General features: G+C 37.3%; 1 protein-coding gene and 1 long non-coding RNA gene across 2 annotated transcripts; one reads left to right on the forward strand and one right to left on the reverse strand.

Moving 5' to 3' along the window:
- Window positions 1-17: 17 nt before the first annotated feature.
- LOC128633482 (uncharacterized) lies at window positions 18-867 on the forward strand. The gene is made up of 3 exons (XR_008396893.1): window positions 18-189; window positions 297-340; window positions 481-867. It is a non-coding gene; the product is annotated as an uncharacterized LOC128633482 (long non-coding RNA).
- Window positions 868-2,426: 1,559 nt separating this feature from the next.
- On the reverse strand, window positions 2,427-5,797 carry LOC108262319 (uncharacterized). The gene is made up of 6 exons (XM_053682301.1): window positions 5,669-5,797; window positions 5,075-5,455; window positions 4,779-4,895; window positions 4,545-4,637; window positions 4,426-4,463; window positions 2,427-4,065 (listed from the first exon to the last, which is right to left on the reverse strand). Exons 1-6 carry the CDS (start codon window positions 5,709-5,711, stop codon window positions 3,934-3,936), a joined length of 804 nt encoding a protein of 267 aa, XP_053538276.1. The 5' UTR covers window positions 5,712-5,797; the 3' UTR covers window positions 2,427-3,933.
- Between the last annotated feature and the right edge of the window lie 7,644 nt (window positions 5,798-13,441).

Here is a 13,441-nt window from a genome sequence, read left to right on the forward strand (position 1 = left end):
TATAGAAATAAGTTTATTAATGTATTTTAAAATAATATATATTTTCATTGTCTTATTATTATTTTTGTGCTACAGAAGAATCTGTGGATCCTGTAGTGATTTGCCTCGCTGTAGCATTAGGAGTGTGTGTGGTTGTGCTCTTTGCTCATGTCGTAAGCTCTAAAGGGAGAAACTGTGAACGTTGTCATGGTGAGTCTTTATTAAGGTTGTGTATCTGAATAGTATATCATATACTGTACGTACACTTATATAATATGTATTAAATCCTGATGGAATCATATATTTTTCCTCTACAGTGAGATCTCATCACGGTTCTGCAGTAGAGAAAACACTCAATCAGGTAAATGACTTTAAAATGTAATAAAGACATTATTATTAGACTCAGTGCTATCAGGGATCACAATGATAAATATTACACTAATAGTGATTTAATTCTGATAGCGGTCATTTACAGTGAACGCTTTATGTTATTTCCCACAGGGCCGTTCTGCTCTCAAGGTCAATTTCTCTGCTTTACATTTCAAAGAGAGGAAAATCAAACCCAATGATAGAGTGTACACTGAAGTGGTTTACTCCTCTTTTACTTAGAATATATTTCAGTAATGCTTTATATTACACATGATATTACTGCACGTCTCTTACTGTTTCATGAATGCATTGATCAATAGTGAATCTACAGCAAGTCTTACATGTATTATTGTCTTTTGTTGTTGTTGTAAATGTAATAATCTGTGGTTTGAAGTAAAAGTAAAGATCAGATGATCATATCGTCTGAAATCATTTTAAACTGTTATTATCGTTACAGTCCCATGCCAACTGAAGAGACACATAAGGGGCACTCTACATAATTTCTGTAATTTCTACAATAAAATACTGTGTTTATTCAAGTGTGGTCATTTTACTGTGTTTTATGTTTCAATACAGCAACCTGGAGAAATACTGTCAGTATCAACATATAAATACTGTATGAGGCAACATTCCTGTGATTATATTGTAATAATAAAGTAAATCATAAGTGAATACATTAACATTAACTTTACTGTAAAACTATGACCCAAAAGCATTTACCTAAAGAAGCAAAGGCCCTTACTGTTACGTTTCAAGGTGGATGCGGAAGCAATCGCAGATTTTCAAACAGTTTAATAAACGAACAAACAACAAAACAAATACACTAAGACAACTTGGCAAAATACTGTGGCAAAAACTAAACATGGAAGCGTGGACAATAGCATAGAAGACAATTACATGAGACAAGGGAGCAGTGCAAACAGTGGCTATATATAGGAGTGCTCGTTAACAGAAACGTCATTCAGGTGCAGGTGGTCATGTGACATATTGTAGTACAGTGCAGTGGCTGATGGGAACTGAAGTCCAGAGCTACCTCCTTGATATATGACACTTGCATTAAAAAATGTAGAATATGTTAGAAAATAATTGTTTAGGCAACAGCATTAAGATAATTAAAAGGTCTGAGTTTGAACTGAATTTGCTGTGACTGTCACTCCTGGAAACCGTCTTGAAGGCTGCTGTCTCATAGTCATATTTTGATCTTAAACCCCAATGTAAATCCAGTGTATAGTAAAAACAAAAAAAAAATACAAAAGGATGTACAGCAATTGTCACACTGTAAAACCGGATAAGTTCACTTTACTAAAAAAATTTGAGGAAACTAATTACCTCAAAAATTTTTAAGTTGATAAATCAAATTCTTTAACACAAATGCACTTAAATATAGAAAAAAATAACTCAAACTTGTTAAATTTAAGTTTTTTAGCTTAAATATATTGATTTATCAACATTAAAATTTTGAGGTAATTAGTTTCCTCAGATTTTTTGAGTTAAGTGAACTTATCCGGTTTTACAGTGTAGTAGACTTCAGGAGACTAGAAACACAATGTGCTCCAAGTGTCCTCATTACATCCTCCTGTTCGTGCACATTTCTAAAGGCTGCAGATGAATCACCAACACATACTTCCTGTTTATGAAATCTCATCAATGCCTATGTTGTCTCAGGAGGCTGACTTAGTCAAAGGGATATTTAAAACATGAAAATGTGTGTGTGTGTGTGTGTGTGTGTGTGTGTGTGTGTGTGTGTGTGTGTGTGTGTGTGTGAGAGAGAGAGAGTGCGTAGAATATTTTGCTTTTGATCTGCTGCTTCATTAGAAAGACAACAATAAAGAACCGGAATGTGAATCGATCTTTCGATTTGGTTCCAACATTTTCTTTTCTTTTTCGTGCTGTGACCTCTACAAAACTTAACAGCAGCAGTATTTTTGGCCATCAGCTGTGTAACACTGCCTGTGTTGTTTCTTCCCTACATTAATTTTTGCTTGATGTATAAATTATAGGGATGGTGCACTGTAATGAGGTGTAATTTAATGAAGTTATTGAATTATTATAACGGGCACCACATAAAAATGGCCCTTACTAAATCATTGCATTAAAACACGATAGCTTTACACACGATTTGTTGTATACATAAAATCGATTGAAGTTTACAGTGGTATTATATGTTTATAATAATCTGATGATCACAAATCTGCATGATATAGTATCATAGCTATAAGGCAAAAAAAACAACAACAAAAACAAAAACCAAACAAATCCACACTCACTGAATGAATAATGGATGAAAGTTGAGTGAATTCAAAAGTCGAGATTAAATACTATTTATAATACCGTGTTCCGGTCACCACATTCAAAGTAAATCAAAAAAAGAAAAAAAAAAGCCCTTAAAGATTTTGGAAGCCAGTTTTGCCACAGGTTGTATATTCAGACCAATACATGACCCTCTAAAATAATCCATTATTAATATTACAATAATAATTCATTTTATAGTTACAAAAATACATTATTACATGGTATGATTTCTGTGTGCTTTCACTATAACACAGAGACACATGAATAAATCAAGCCCCGCCGCTATCCTTAACTTGCATTTAAGGCCAACCAACACCCTCACTGTAAAACCGGATAAGTTCATCCATCCATCCATCTTCTATACCGGTTACTCCTCTTCAGGGTCACGGGGAACCTGGAGCCTATCCCAGGGAGCATCGGGCACAAGGCGGGGTACACCCTGGACAGGGTGCCACTCCATCGCAGGGCACAATCACATACACACCCATTCATACACTACAGACACTTTAGACACGCCAATCAGCCTACCATGCATGTCTTTGGACTGGGGGAGGAAACCGGAGTACCCGGAGGAAACCCCGCAGCACGGGGAGAACATGCAAACTCCGCACACACAGGGCCATGGTGGGAATCGAACCCCCTACCCTGGAGGTGTGAAGCGAATGTGCTAACCAAATCAATTTCTTTAAGCCAAATACATTTAAATATAACAAGTATGAAATTATTTTTTGTTATATTTAAGTGTTTTTGGCTTAAAGAAATTGATTTATCAACTTAAAAATTTAAAGCTAATCAGTTTCCTCTAATTTTTTGAGTTAAATGAACTTATCTGGTTTTACAGTGCATTTTGAAACTTTATTAGTAATAAAACATTCCTGTTTTACTTTCAGAATAATTCTAAGGATCGTGTATTTGTTACGCCTTTAAAGAAATTGCTCTTTAAATTTCTTGTGTCTTCAACAATGTTAGAACAATACAAATGAGGCCATGAAATCTGTACAAAGTGCAACACAGGTGCCGCACTGAAGTCATGCAAAAATGCATCTTTAATATTAATAATAAGACACTTGCAAGAAAAACAAAATAAATCTTGAATATAGGCAATCGTATTTAATATATCTTTTTTATGTGATGATTGTAAACAAATATAAGATTATGTCTAGGCTTTTTTTTTGCTACTAGAAAAAAATATACAGTATGTAAATGTAAAAAATGTAAAAATATGGGATATATTTGTCTATAGTCAAGATATTTTCTTGCTATAAGAATTCTTTGTGCTATGAATAATTTATGTTACATTTTAAAGTTATATTTCACATCGGAGTACACACACTCATATGATGAGCCAGTTTTCCTTTTTTCAGCTCTGGCTTTCCTCTTGGGGAATTTCAAAGCTGCATAATTGAGTGTTTCTGCTTCAGATTTCTGAAAAATAAAATGAAAATAAAATAATAGTGCAAAACATTTCGACCTCAAAGTAAAAACCACGCGAGATGGGTAACTGAACTATACACACTAACTACAGACAAGCACAGCATCACAATAAAAGCTTGGGATTGTTGTGCAAATTTGAGCAAAGTGACTGTATACATTATATCTAGAACAGTATAATAAACAGCATGTGAATGTAACAACTTTGCAGATACATGAGTTGGACATTTAGTAGTGCGATTCATGTGTGTCTAAAGGAGTATCTACAGTAAATAGTGGTATCTATAGAACAAAGAAAACCCAAATCTAAAAAAAAAACAACCTACAGTATAATAGTATAAAATCGACACGTACCTGCCTCATTCCTGAACAATCTTCTATAGAAGCGTTTACTATTAATACAGAAATACACTTACTAGTGATTGTTAACAGATATAAATGTAAGTGGAATTATTATCTGATAAGAAAATCACTTACTTTTATCACATTTTCTTCTCTCAGTATGAAATAAATGAGGCAGAAAATCAGAAGTGAGCACAGACCCAAAGCCGTTCCCAAACCGAGCACTGTCGAGTGTAGAGATCTGATCATTTCCGGTTCAGTTATTATAAAACATTACATTCATATTAGTACAAATGATTTTCTGGCCGAATTATACTGTACAGATTAAGGATAATTAATTAACACTGAATTATATGACATGTTACCTGTTTTCTCGTGAGTGTTCATGTTAGTGCTGTTTCCATGCAGTGTTGGTTCACACACCACTGAATTATCACACAGAGCTGGTTTAGATGTTTCTGATGCAATAGTAACATGATCACCTATAAACATTTATCATAATTCAATAAAACTCTGTAACTCAATGTTGTTGAAGAAAACACAGTTAGTATTTCACTGCTTCATTATTATTTGTCTTTCAAGTTAAATATGTTAATGGTAATAAGGAAAAATATCACTACATTAAACCAGGAGCTTAATCAAATTTAACCACAAATCCTACCTTTAATTTTTAAATAAGTTCCATCTGCAAACACAGTGTTGGGAGATGTCAGTGCACAGTAGTACATGGCTTCATCAGACTGAACGATGTTTAAAATGGTCATGTTGAAGCAGTTTGAAGATCTCTCTATTTCAAAACGAGACTCTTGGAATCCATTGTAAAATGTTTCTCCAGCATTTTTATAGAACTTTACTATAAGCTGTGGATTTTTTCTGTTTGGTTGCTTAAACAAATATATCATCCCAAATATGTTTTTAGAAACACAACACTGCAGAGTATCCGTGTCTCCGATATCCACACTGAGCTCTTTATCAGGCTGATAAACTGGTGACTCTGTGGGGGATTGTGCAGTAACCCAGCGTCTACCAGGTTGGACTGTAACTAGAAAAGTAAACACATTGATTTGGTAATGAATGTACTTCAGATATTAAAAAACGCTATTTAAAATTGACCTTGAAGGAATAATATTGGAGTTACTTTTACAGACAATTGCATACAAAATACGTGATTTAAAGAAACAGCTTCCAAAGATTAAAAAAAAAAAAAGTACTTCATACATGAGATTGATGGGAATAATTTGCTCATATTACTTACACATGGTGCTGAAGATCAAAATTAAAATCCAGAATCCAGTCATTTTTCATTTCTCAGAGATTCTGCAGTGTTTGGCTCTCATTTATCAACAGAATATGAATGCGCTTGAAGCATGGTTTGGATTTTTATTTATACTATAGGCGGTCTGTACTGACCACGCCCCAGAATATGATGTGATTGGCTGTAATTAAATAAAAAGAAAGACATGATAAACAACATGATATGATCTGCCTACATCTACACCACATTTGTGCCATAATTGTGCTTTGGTTTTGCCCAGAGGTGTCATGACCTAAGATGCTAAGACAGAATGGAAAATGTGGTTAACTGGTACATTCACTTGTGCCTACACTATAACATCTCACTGTTGTTTATTTTAATTGCTCTCTGAATTCAGCCTGTGTGTACAAAACTTTGCTTATGTAGAAATTGGCATCTGTACCAAATGAACATGTAATGAATTAGAATTTTGGCATTTGACAGTGGTCTGTGTACTTTTGCTTTCATTCGTTCTTCTTTTTTTTTTTAATGTATTTATTTATTTATTTTTTAACTTAAAAAAAAAACAAAACAAAAAAAAAAAAACTTTGAGCTATGCTGTTGTGTGTAGCCTGGAAATAATTTAGGCCTGATGTAAATAAAGTCCAGATAAAAAGTAATATCCATACAGAATGCACTAAACACACTAACTACACACAACAAGAGCAGCATTAAAATAAAATCTAGTTGAACTGAAAGTATAAATTATAACTAGAACATTATAATGAGCAGCATATGAACATAACAACGTGAAGTAAACAGGTATGGAAATCACTAATAAGGCTTAATGTGACAAAGATACATAGTGGTATGTATAGAAAAACATAATTACCCACACAGTACACACAGGAAAACCTAGAAAATAAATGCGTGATGCCCTTCTAACATGCGATACATCAGACCAGGCCACCTTCTTCCATTGCTCGATTGCTCCATGGTCCAGTTCTGATGCTCATGTGCTCATTGTAGGTGCATTCCGTGATGGACAGGGGTCAGCATGGACACTCTGGCCTGTAGTATGTGGCTACACAGCTCCATATGCAGCAAACTACGATGCACTCGCGGTGTGTTCTGACATCTTTCTATCATAGCCAGCATTAACTTTATCAGCAATTTGTGCTACAGTAGTTCTTCTATGGGAAGGAACAGACGAGCTAGCCTTCGCTCCTCACACGCATCAATGAGCTTTGGGCGCCCACAAGCCTGTTGCCAGTTCACCAGTTCTCCTTCCCATGAACATTTTTGGTAGGTACCAACCTGAGTTTCTACTAAGAAATGTTGGTGTTGGCCAAGGTGTAATATATCCCACCCTTTGACAAGTGCCTTTGTAATAAGATAATCAAGTGGTTTTAAACTTATGGTTAATTGGTGTATAATACATACTATACTTTGTTTAAACTATGTTTTGGTGTTGTACAGGTGTGACAAAGGTGACAAAATGGAAAATGTGGTTTATTTCTACCCTCATATGTCATTCATTGTGTAGTTTATTGAAAATTCTTTCTTAATTCACCTTCTTACTAATATCCGTGTCTGCATGTATACAGTACATTGAGGCCTAAAATCTGAGACAACTAGTGACACTGCGTTTATTTTTCATGGTTTTCCAAGTTAATGTAAAGCTTTTCATTACAGACAATCTTTTCAGAAGTAACTTGAATGAAAAGTAAAATCGTAGAATTATTAACATGGGTTTCAGAATTGCTTTCCTTTTTTTGCATCCCCTTTGCTTTAATGACAGCGCGCCCTCTAGCTGGCATGGACTCCACAAGTAATGAAATGAAACATTTCTTCTCTTTCTTTTATATTTTTAAAAATTCCAAAACCCTTTACATTTCATGTTTTAAATAAATAATAATAATAATAAAAAAACATTATGGAATGTATGAGAAAAATCTCACTTGTAGAATATTTCATATAATGACACACAGTACAGGACAATGAGTCTTTATTGATCAGGTATACATTACAGCAATTATACAGCACCCCCTGGAGCAGAGAGGGTTAAAGACCTTGCTCAAGGGCCTAACAGTGGCAGCTTGGCAGTGCTGGTGCTTGAACCCCCGACTTCCTGATCAGTAACCCAGAGCCTCAACCACCAAGCCACCACTGCCCTCTATGACAATAATAAATAAGTGGTACGGAACCAGGAACCAGACATTTACAATTTCTTAGAAATTCTACAGTGTATGTATCTCATTTATAAACATAAAATGAATGCGAGTATGAATGCGCTCGAAGCATGGTTTGAATGTATACTTATAATGTAGGTGGTCTGTACTGAGCACGCCCCAGAATATAACACACAAAAACCAAAAGACACCATAAGGAAGCACAAGGTGTTCTGATCTACCTACATCTACACCACAAATTTCCATACCTGTGTTGTACAGAGATATCATGACAGACTGGAAAATGTGGTTTACTTGTACACTCATGTGTGCTCACAGTACAGTAACATCTCATGGTTGTTTATTTTAATTGTTCTCTTAACTCAGCTTGTCTGTACAAAATCTTGCCTACAGAGTAATGATCATCTGGACCAAAGGACAGTGCAATACATTCACATTTTGTGCTTTCAGGGGCACTTTTATTACTGAAGGCCTGACAGCAGAGGTCAAGATCCAGGGGTGCTAGATGGAGCATAGCTCCCTAAAAAAAGTTCCTGTGATCATGACATCCTTTAAGAAGAATCTTTGTGGAGCATGTGTGGGATAATAATATTTTTTTATTACTATTTCAATTATTCTTTTGCAGGCTTATATGAAAAATATTGATGAAATCGCAAACCCATAACCCCATCGTTCATTTTAGGTCTTTCACCTGTAGGGCACAGGTGTCACTTTTCATTATTCGTTACTCATTCATTTCTGTTTTGTATTTTATGCAACACTAGAAATCTGTTACTTTATCCATAGTTGTACAGGTGTGTTAGTTGAAGCATCTTTATATTGTTTTGTTTTTGGTCATATTGTTGATTTCTGTTACCTTTAATTTTAGCAATGCATTGTACAACATCTGTAGTGTATGATTTTGTATGATAATACAGTATATATTGTATGCATATACCATTCATCATTACCTTTATGTGCTCCTTGTGCATTGTTTGTTTATAGGCCTGACTGCTGTATTTATTCGGTTTAGCGCTTTTGATTGGACTCATAATCTGAGATGTGAGATGAACATGAACATCCTGTGAGCCTACGCATCCTTCCAGCTCCCCAACCCTTCGTCTGGACACATGAAGATGTCATAAATGTTAAGCACTTGTAGAGCTTTCCACAGAACAAATGACTGGAACACACTTGGGGCATTCATCAAACCATACAGGATCACCAAGTATTCACATAACCTAGTGGCTGCAACGGCTGTATAGGATACAGTCTTCCACTTATCCCATTCCCAAATGCTCTGTAACTACAAACAGTGGGGCTGGCAACAAATGCAGGGAGTGTTGGAAATTCTTTGTGACCTAGTTATGCCCACAATTATCAGTGCAGGACTGCAGACTTCCATCATTTTTGTTCACAAAGAAGTGGCCCCAATACTCCAGCCATCAGATGCAGGTGATGTGGAGTGTCGAATAAACCCCTGCCTAAGGCCATCCTGGATATACATGTCCATAACAGGCAGCTGTTTGATGGACATAAGGTAGATGTGGGATCTAGGAGGAGTGGCCCCTACCAGCAGTCCTTATTTAGTATGGTGTTATTTCGGTGGCACTTTGTTTGCTAAAGGCCTCTGTCTGGCACAGTCTCTATTCCCATTTCTTCCAGGCTTTCTATGGAGGTGGACCCACACGGGAACTGGAGACATGTCTGAGCAGCTGGGTGAACAGTTAAGATAAGATAAGTTAAGATAAGATAAGGTATAACTTTATTAATCCCCCGTAGGGGAAATTTAGGTCACCATAGCAGCACGAAGGAATATAAAAAAACAGAACGGATGCCGTATTGTAGAAGTATTCACACACTATTTACACTATACAATCAGTAATAATTATTTACAACCAGATAATGTCTCAGATATAATTGGGCTTAAATCTGTCAGTTTGGTGCTGTAATGTTGTGGAGGCTGATGGCTGATGGCACAAATGAGCCTCCAAAGCGCTTTGAGGCTCGGGGCTGGATGAGTCTGTGGCTGAAGGAGCTCCTGAGCTGCCTCAGCTCAGCACAGAGAGGATGAAAGGGGTTGTCCATGATGATTTTCAGCTTCCTTCTCATCCTCCTCTCAGTCACCACCTCCACACCGTCCAGTTCCATCCCCACCACCGAGCTGGCCTTCTTCACCAGCTTGCCCAGTTTATTGGTGCCACAAGTCCCGATGCCACCTCCCCAGCACACCCCAGCAAAGAAGATGACACTGGCCACCACAGACTGGTAGAACATCCGTAGCAGCCTGGTGCACACATTGTCTCCACCCTCTTTACCAGATTATCTTTGGGTTTTCGGGAATGCATTTTTTGGATGGCAGAATGTCTGATTGAATCAATGACAAAAATTGTTATGGTCTTTGAATGGATACTTGCACACTGTAATGTTAGTAGCTGGGTTTGAAACAGAACTCATTCTAAGCCCAGATGTCTACTATCCAGAAGGGGGCATGGTGGCTTAGTGGTTAGCATTTTTGCCTCACATCTCCAGGTTTGGGTGTTTGAATCCTACCTCCATCCTGTGGGTGCAGAGCTTTCATGTTTATCCTGTGCTTCGGGGGTTTCCTCCAGATATTCAAATTTCCTCTCCAATTCCAAAGACATGTATTGTAGGCTGACTGGCATTTCCAAATTGTCCATAGTGTACAAATGGGTGTGTGAATGGGTGTTTGAATGATTGTTCCCTCCAATCGATTAGCACCCCATCCAGGGTGTCCCCACCTTGTGCCCCGAGTTCCCTGGGATAGGCTCCAGGCACCCGTGCAACCTTATATAGGATAAGTGGTATGGAAAATGGATGGATGGATGTCTACCATCCACAGCCTGGTCTCAGAGTAGAGAATCAGGGTCTCTGCTATAAAGCTGCCCTTTGCCCCAGAGTCAATCATATCTGCAATGTCATGTTAATAGATTTTTCTCCCAAATTAAGAACCAGGTCTCTTCAAGCTGCTTACAATCTGGCATGTGTCCAGACTCTCAGCAACAAAGATCTAGACATTCTCATTTTGTTCTGGCACATTTCTCTGGGGACAATTTGGGTTCAGTCCCGACTCTGGGAGGGTTGAATTTCTTAATTCTCGGTCACTGGACTGAGTGATTGCCTACACTACAACCTCTTCTGCATGCACATTACTGAAATCCTCAAATGAACTGGCAACACATCCTCCTTGGCCAAGAAAGCCCAGCAAGTGCTATCCTGTCTCAGACGGCTGGAAAAAAGTCAAATCTGCCACCTCGAAAAAAAATGTTTAAAAATAAACAAACAAAGCCAACTATAGTATCACTGACACACCACTAACCCCCTTATCAGGAATCTTTGTAAAACAAGAGCATGCAGAGGAACCAAAGTTTCTATCCCTGCTAAGCACAGTCTCTTCTGCCTACTAGCATCTGGTAAGAGGTACTGCAGCATTTGAGCCACAATTAGCAGACTCTCTAACAGCTTCTACTTTTACCAGGATGTAAAAGTCATAAATGTTAGGCGCTCTGAACTCAAAAACAGATAAACAACTTTACCACATTACATTTTATACCGTACTTACAGTTATTATTTCAGATATTATTTCATTTATGCACTTTCACTTTTATTATTTTTTTTACTCAGTTTTTGCCTATCAATGTGTGTGTGTGTGTGTGTGTGTGTGTGTGTGTGTGTGTGTGTGTGTGTGTGTGTGTGTGTGTGTGTGTGTGTGTGTGTTGTCCTGCACCAAGTATTTTGCCATTATGACCAGCACCATGGTTTTTTTAATGCTCTGTTTAAACCTGTGTGTGGAATAGATTTACACACACTAAGCTTGTTTTTTCAGTAATTAAACTTTATTTGATGTTCTCCATTGGTAACATATGTTTATAATAATCTGATGGTCAAAAGAAAAGTGCAAGATCCTAGTGTTTACTTATAGTGAGAAACAAACCACATTCAGGAAAACAGAGAAAAACTATAGAATTATAGAAGAAAGAAAACAACAACAACAACAACAACAACAACAACAACAACAAATCAGCCTCAAAAGTGGTTGGAAGGCAGTTTTCCTACAGGTTGTGTATTAGTATCGATACATCAGTTGCCCTTGTTGTACTTTTACTGCTGATTTAATAATCTCCACTACAGTCACTGGTTTCCCTCATATACTGGTAAACCTCCCACTACAGTCTGAGCTTCTAAAATAATTCATTTATAAGTGATGATTATCAATGTCCTTTCACTAGTGCTGTAAATGTGAGTGCAGAGGTGGGTGAATAAAACAAGCCGCGCCCCCAGTTAATGTGGATGTCACAGTGCTTGGCTTATGTTAAATGCCAAAGCACAACCTTTTCGAAAATACACCAGTAATGGAAAATTACTTTGATTTAAACTCTGAGTTTTTTGTTATATTTTTTAATGAAATTGCTCTTTCCATTTATTGTGTCTTCAGCAAATGTCATATAAAGTTAGGAATATGACTTGAAGGAAATAATGGTAGAAACAAACATCAGGAGTTACTTTAAAGACGTGTAAATAAATAAAACCTGTGGCATAGAAGTTTAACCCTCTTACCCTTTAGTTCCCACAGTATCATGTCCTACAACCCTTTATTCCCCATAGAAACAGCACGCCAACCCTGAGTTCTCGGGCCAAAATTGGCCCCAAAATCAACATATTAATGTTAACATTTTTAGGCCTTGAAACAACTTATAATAATGTATTTGTGTAATATTACTTTGGAAATGAAGCAGTTCAGTGTTTTTACTCCACTTAGAGCACAATTATTAATTAGAGAAATTACGAAAAATGCTCGCTAAAATCCTTATACTCATTTAGAAGTACCATACGAGCATTTTTAGTTAACTTCTACTATTACACCATAAGTTTATCAACAACATTCACGCTTATTCAGCGTAATCTTCACCGTAATGACGGCATAATGATGTAATGACTTTGTGACGTCATGACATCATCAACGTTCTGGATCAAAAAATAATAATTAAATCAGTAAGGAATCATAGCAGAGTAATGCCGGTATACCGGCCTTACGGGGATAACGTTTACACTGACAAGCCGCTATATCGGCCTTATGGGTATTTGGCATAGACGACCAAGCCGGTATATCGTCCTTACAGGAATAGGTCAAACACGGGCAAGCCAGTTTTTCGGCTTTACGGGGTAAGAGGGTTAACTACACTGCAAAAAACAAGCATCTTGAATAGCATACATATTTAAAAAGATAATTCTTATTGTGAGATTAATCCAACCATCTTCTATAGCGCTTATCCTTCAGGGTTGTGGGGAACCTGGAGCCTATCCCAGGAAGCATGGGGCACATGGCGGGGTACACCATGGATGGTGTACCAAACCATCGCAGACCACAATCACATACACATTCACACACTATGGACACTTTGGAAATGCCAATCAGCCTACCATGCATGTCTTTGGACTGGGGGAGGAACCCGGAGTACCCGGAGGAAACCCCCGCAGCACGGGGAGAACATGCAAACTCCGCATGCACAGGACCGAGGCAACAATCGAACCCCCAGCCCTGACAGTGTGAAGCGAACGTGCGAACCACTAAGCCACCATGCGCCCTATTGTTAGCTTAATG

This window comes from Ictalurus punctatus, chromosome 8 (assembly GCF_001660625.3).
Source record: "Ictalurus punctatus breed USDA103 chromosome 8, Coco_2.0, whole genome shotgun sequence".
NCBI classification, from domain to species: Eukaryota; Metazoa; Chordata; class Actinopteri; order Siluriformes; family Ictaluridae; genus Ictalurus; species Ictalurus punctatus.

Bases quoted from the DNA above. Each gene is read 5' to 3' on its own strand.
- LOC108262319 (XM_053682301.1), bottom strand. From the start codon at position 5,711: ATGACTGGATTCTGGATTTTAATTTTGATCTTCAGCACCATGT. The intron at 5,456-5,668 runs GTAAGTAATATG...TTACTTTTCTAG, and splicing joins TTTGATCTTCAGCACCATGT to TTACAGTCCAACCTGGTAGA. The intron at 4,896-5,074 runs GTAGGATTTGTG...AAATGTTTATAG, and splicing joins AACTTATTTAAAAATTAAAG to GTGATCATGTTACTATTGCA.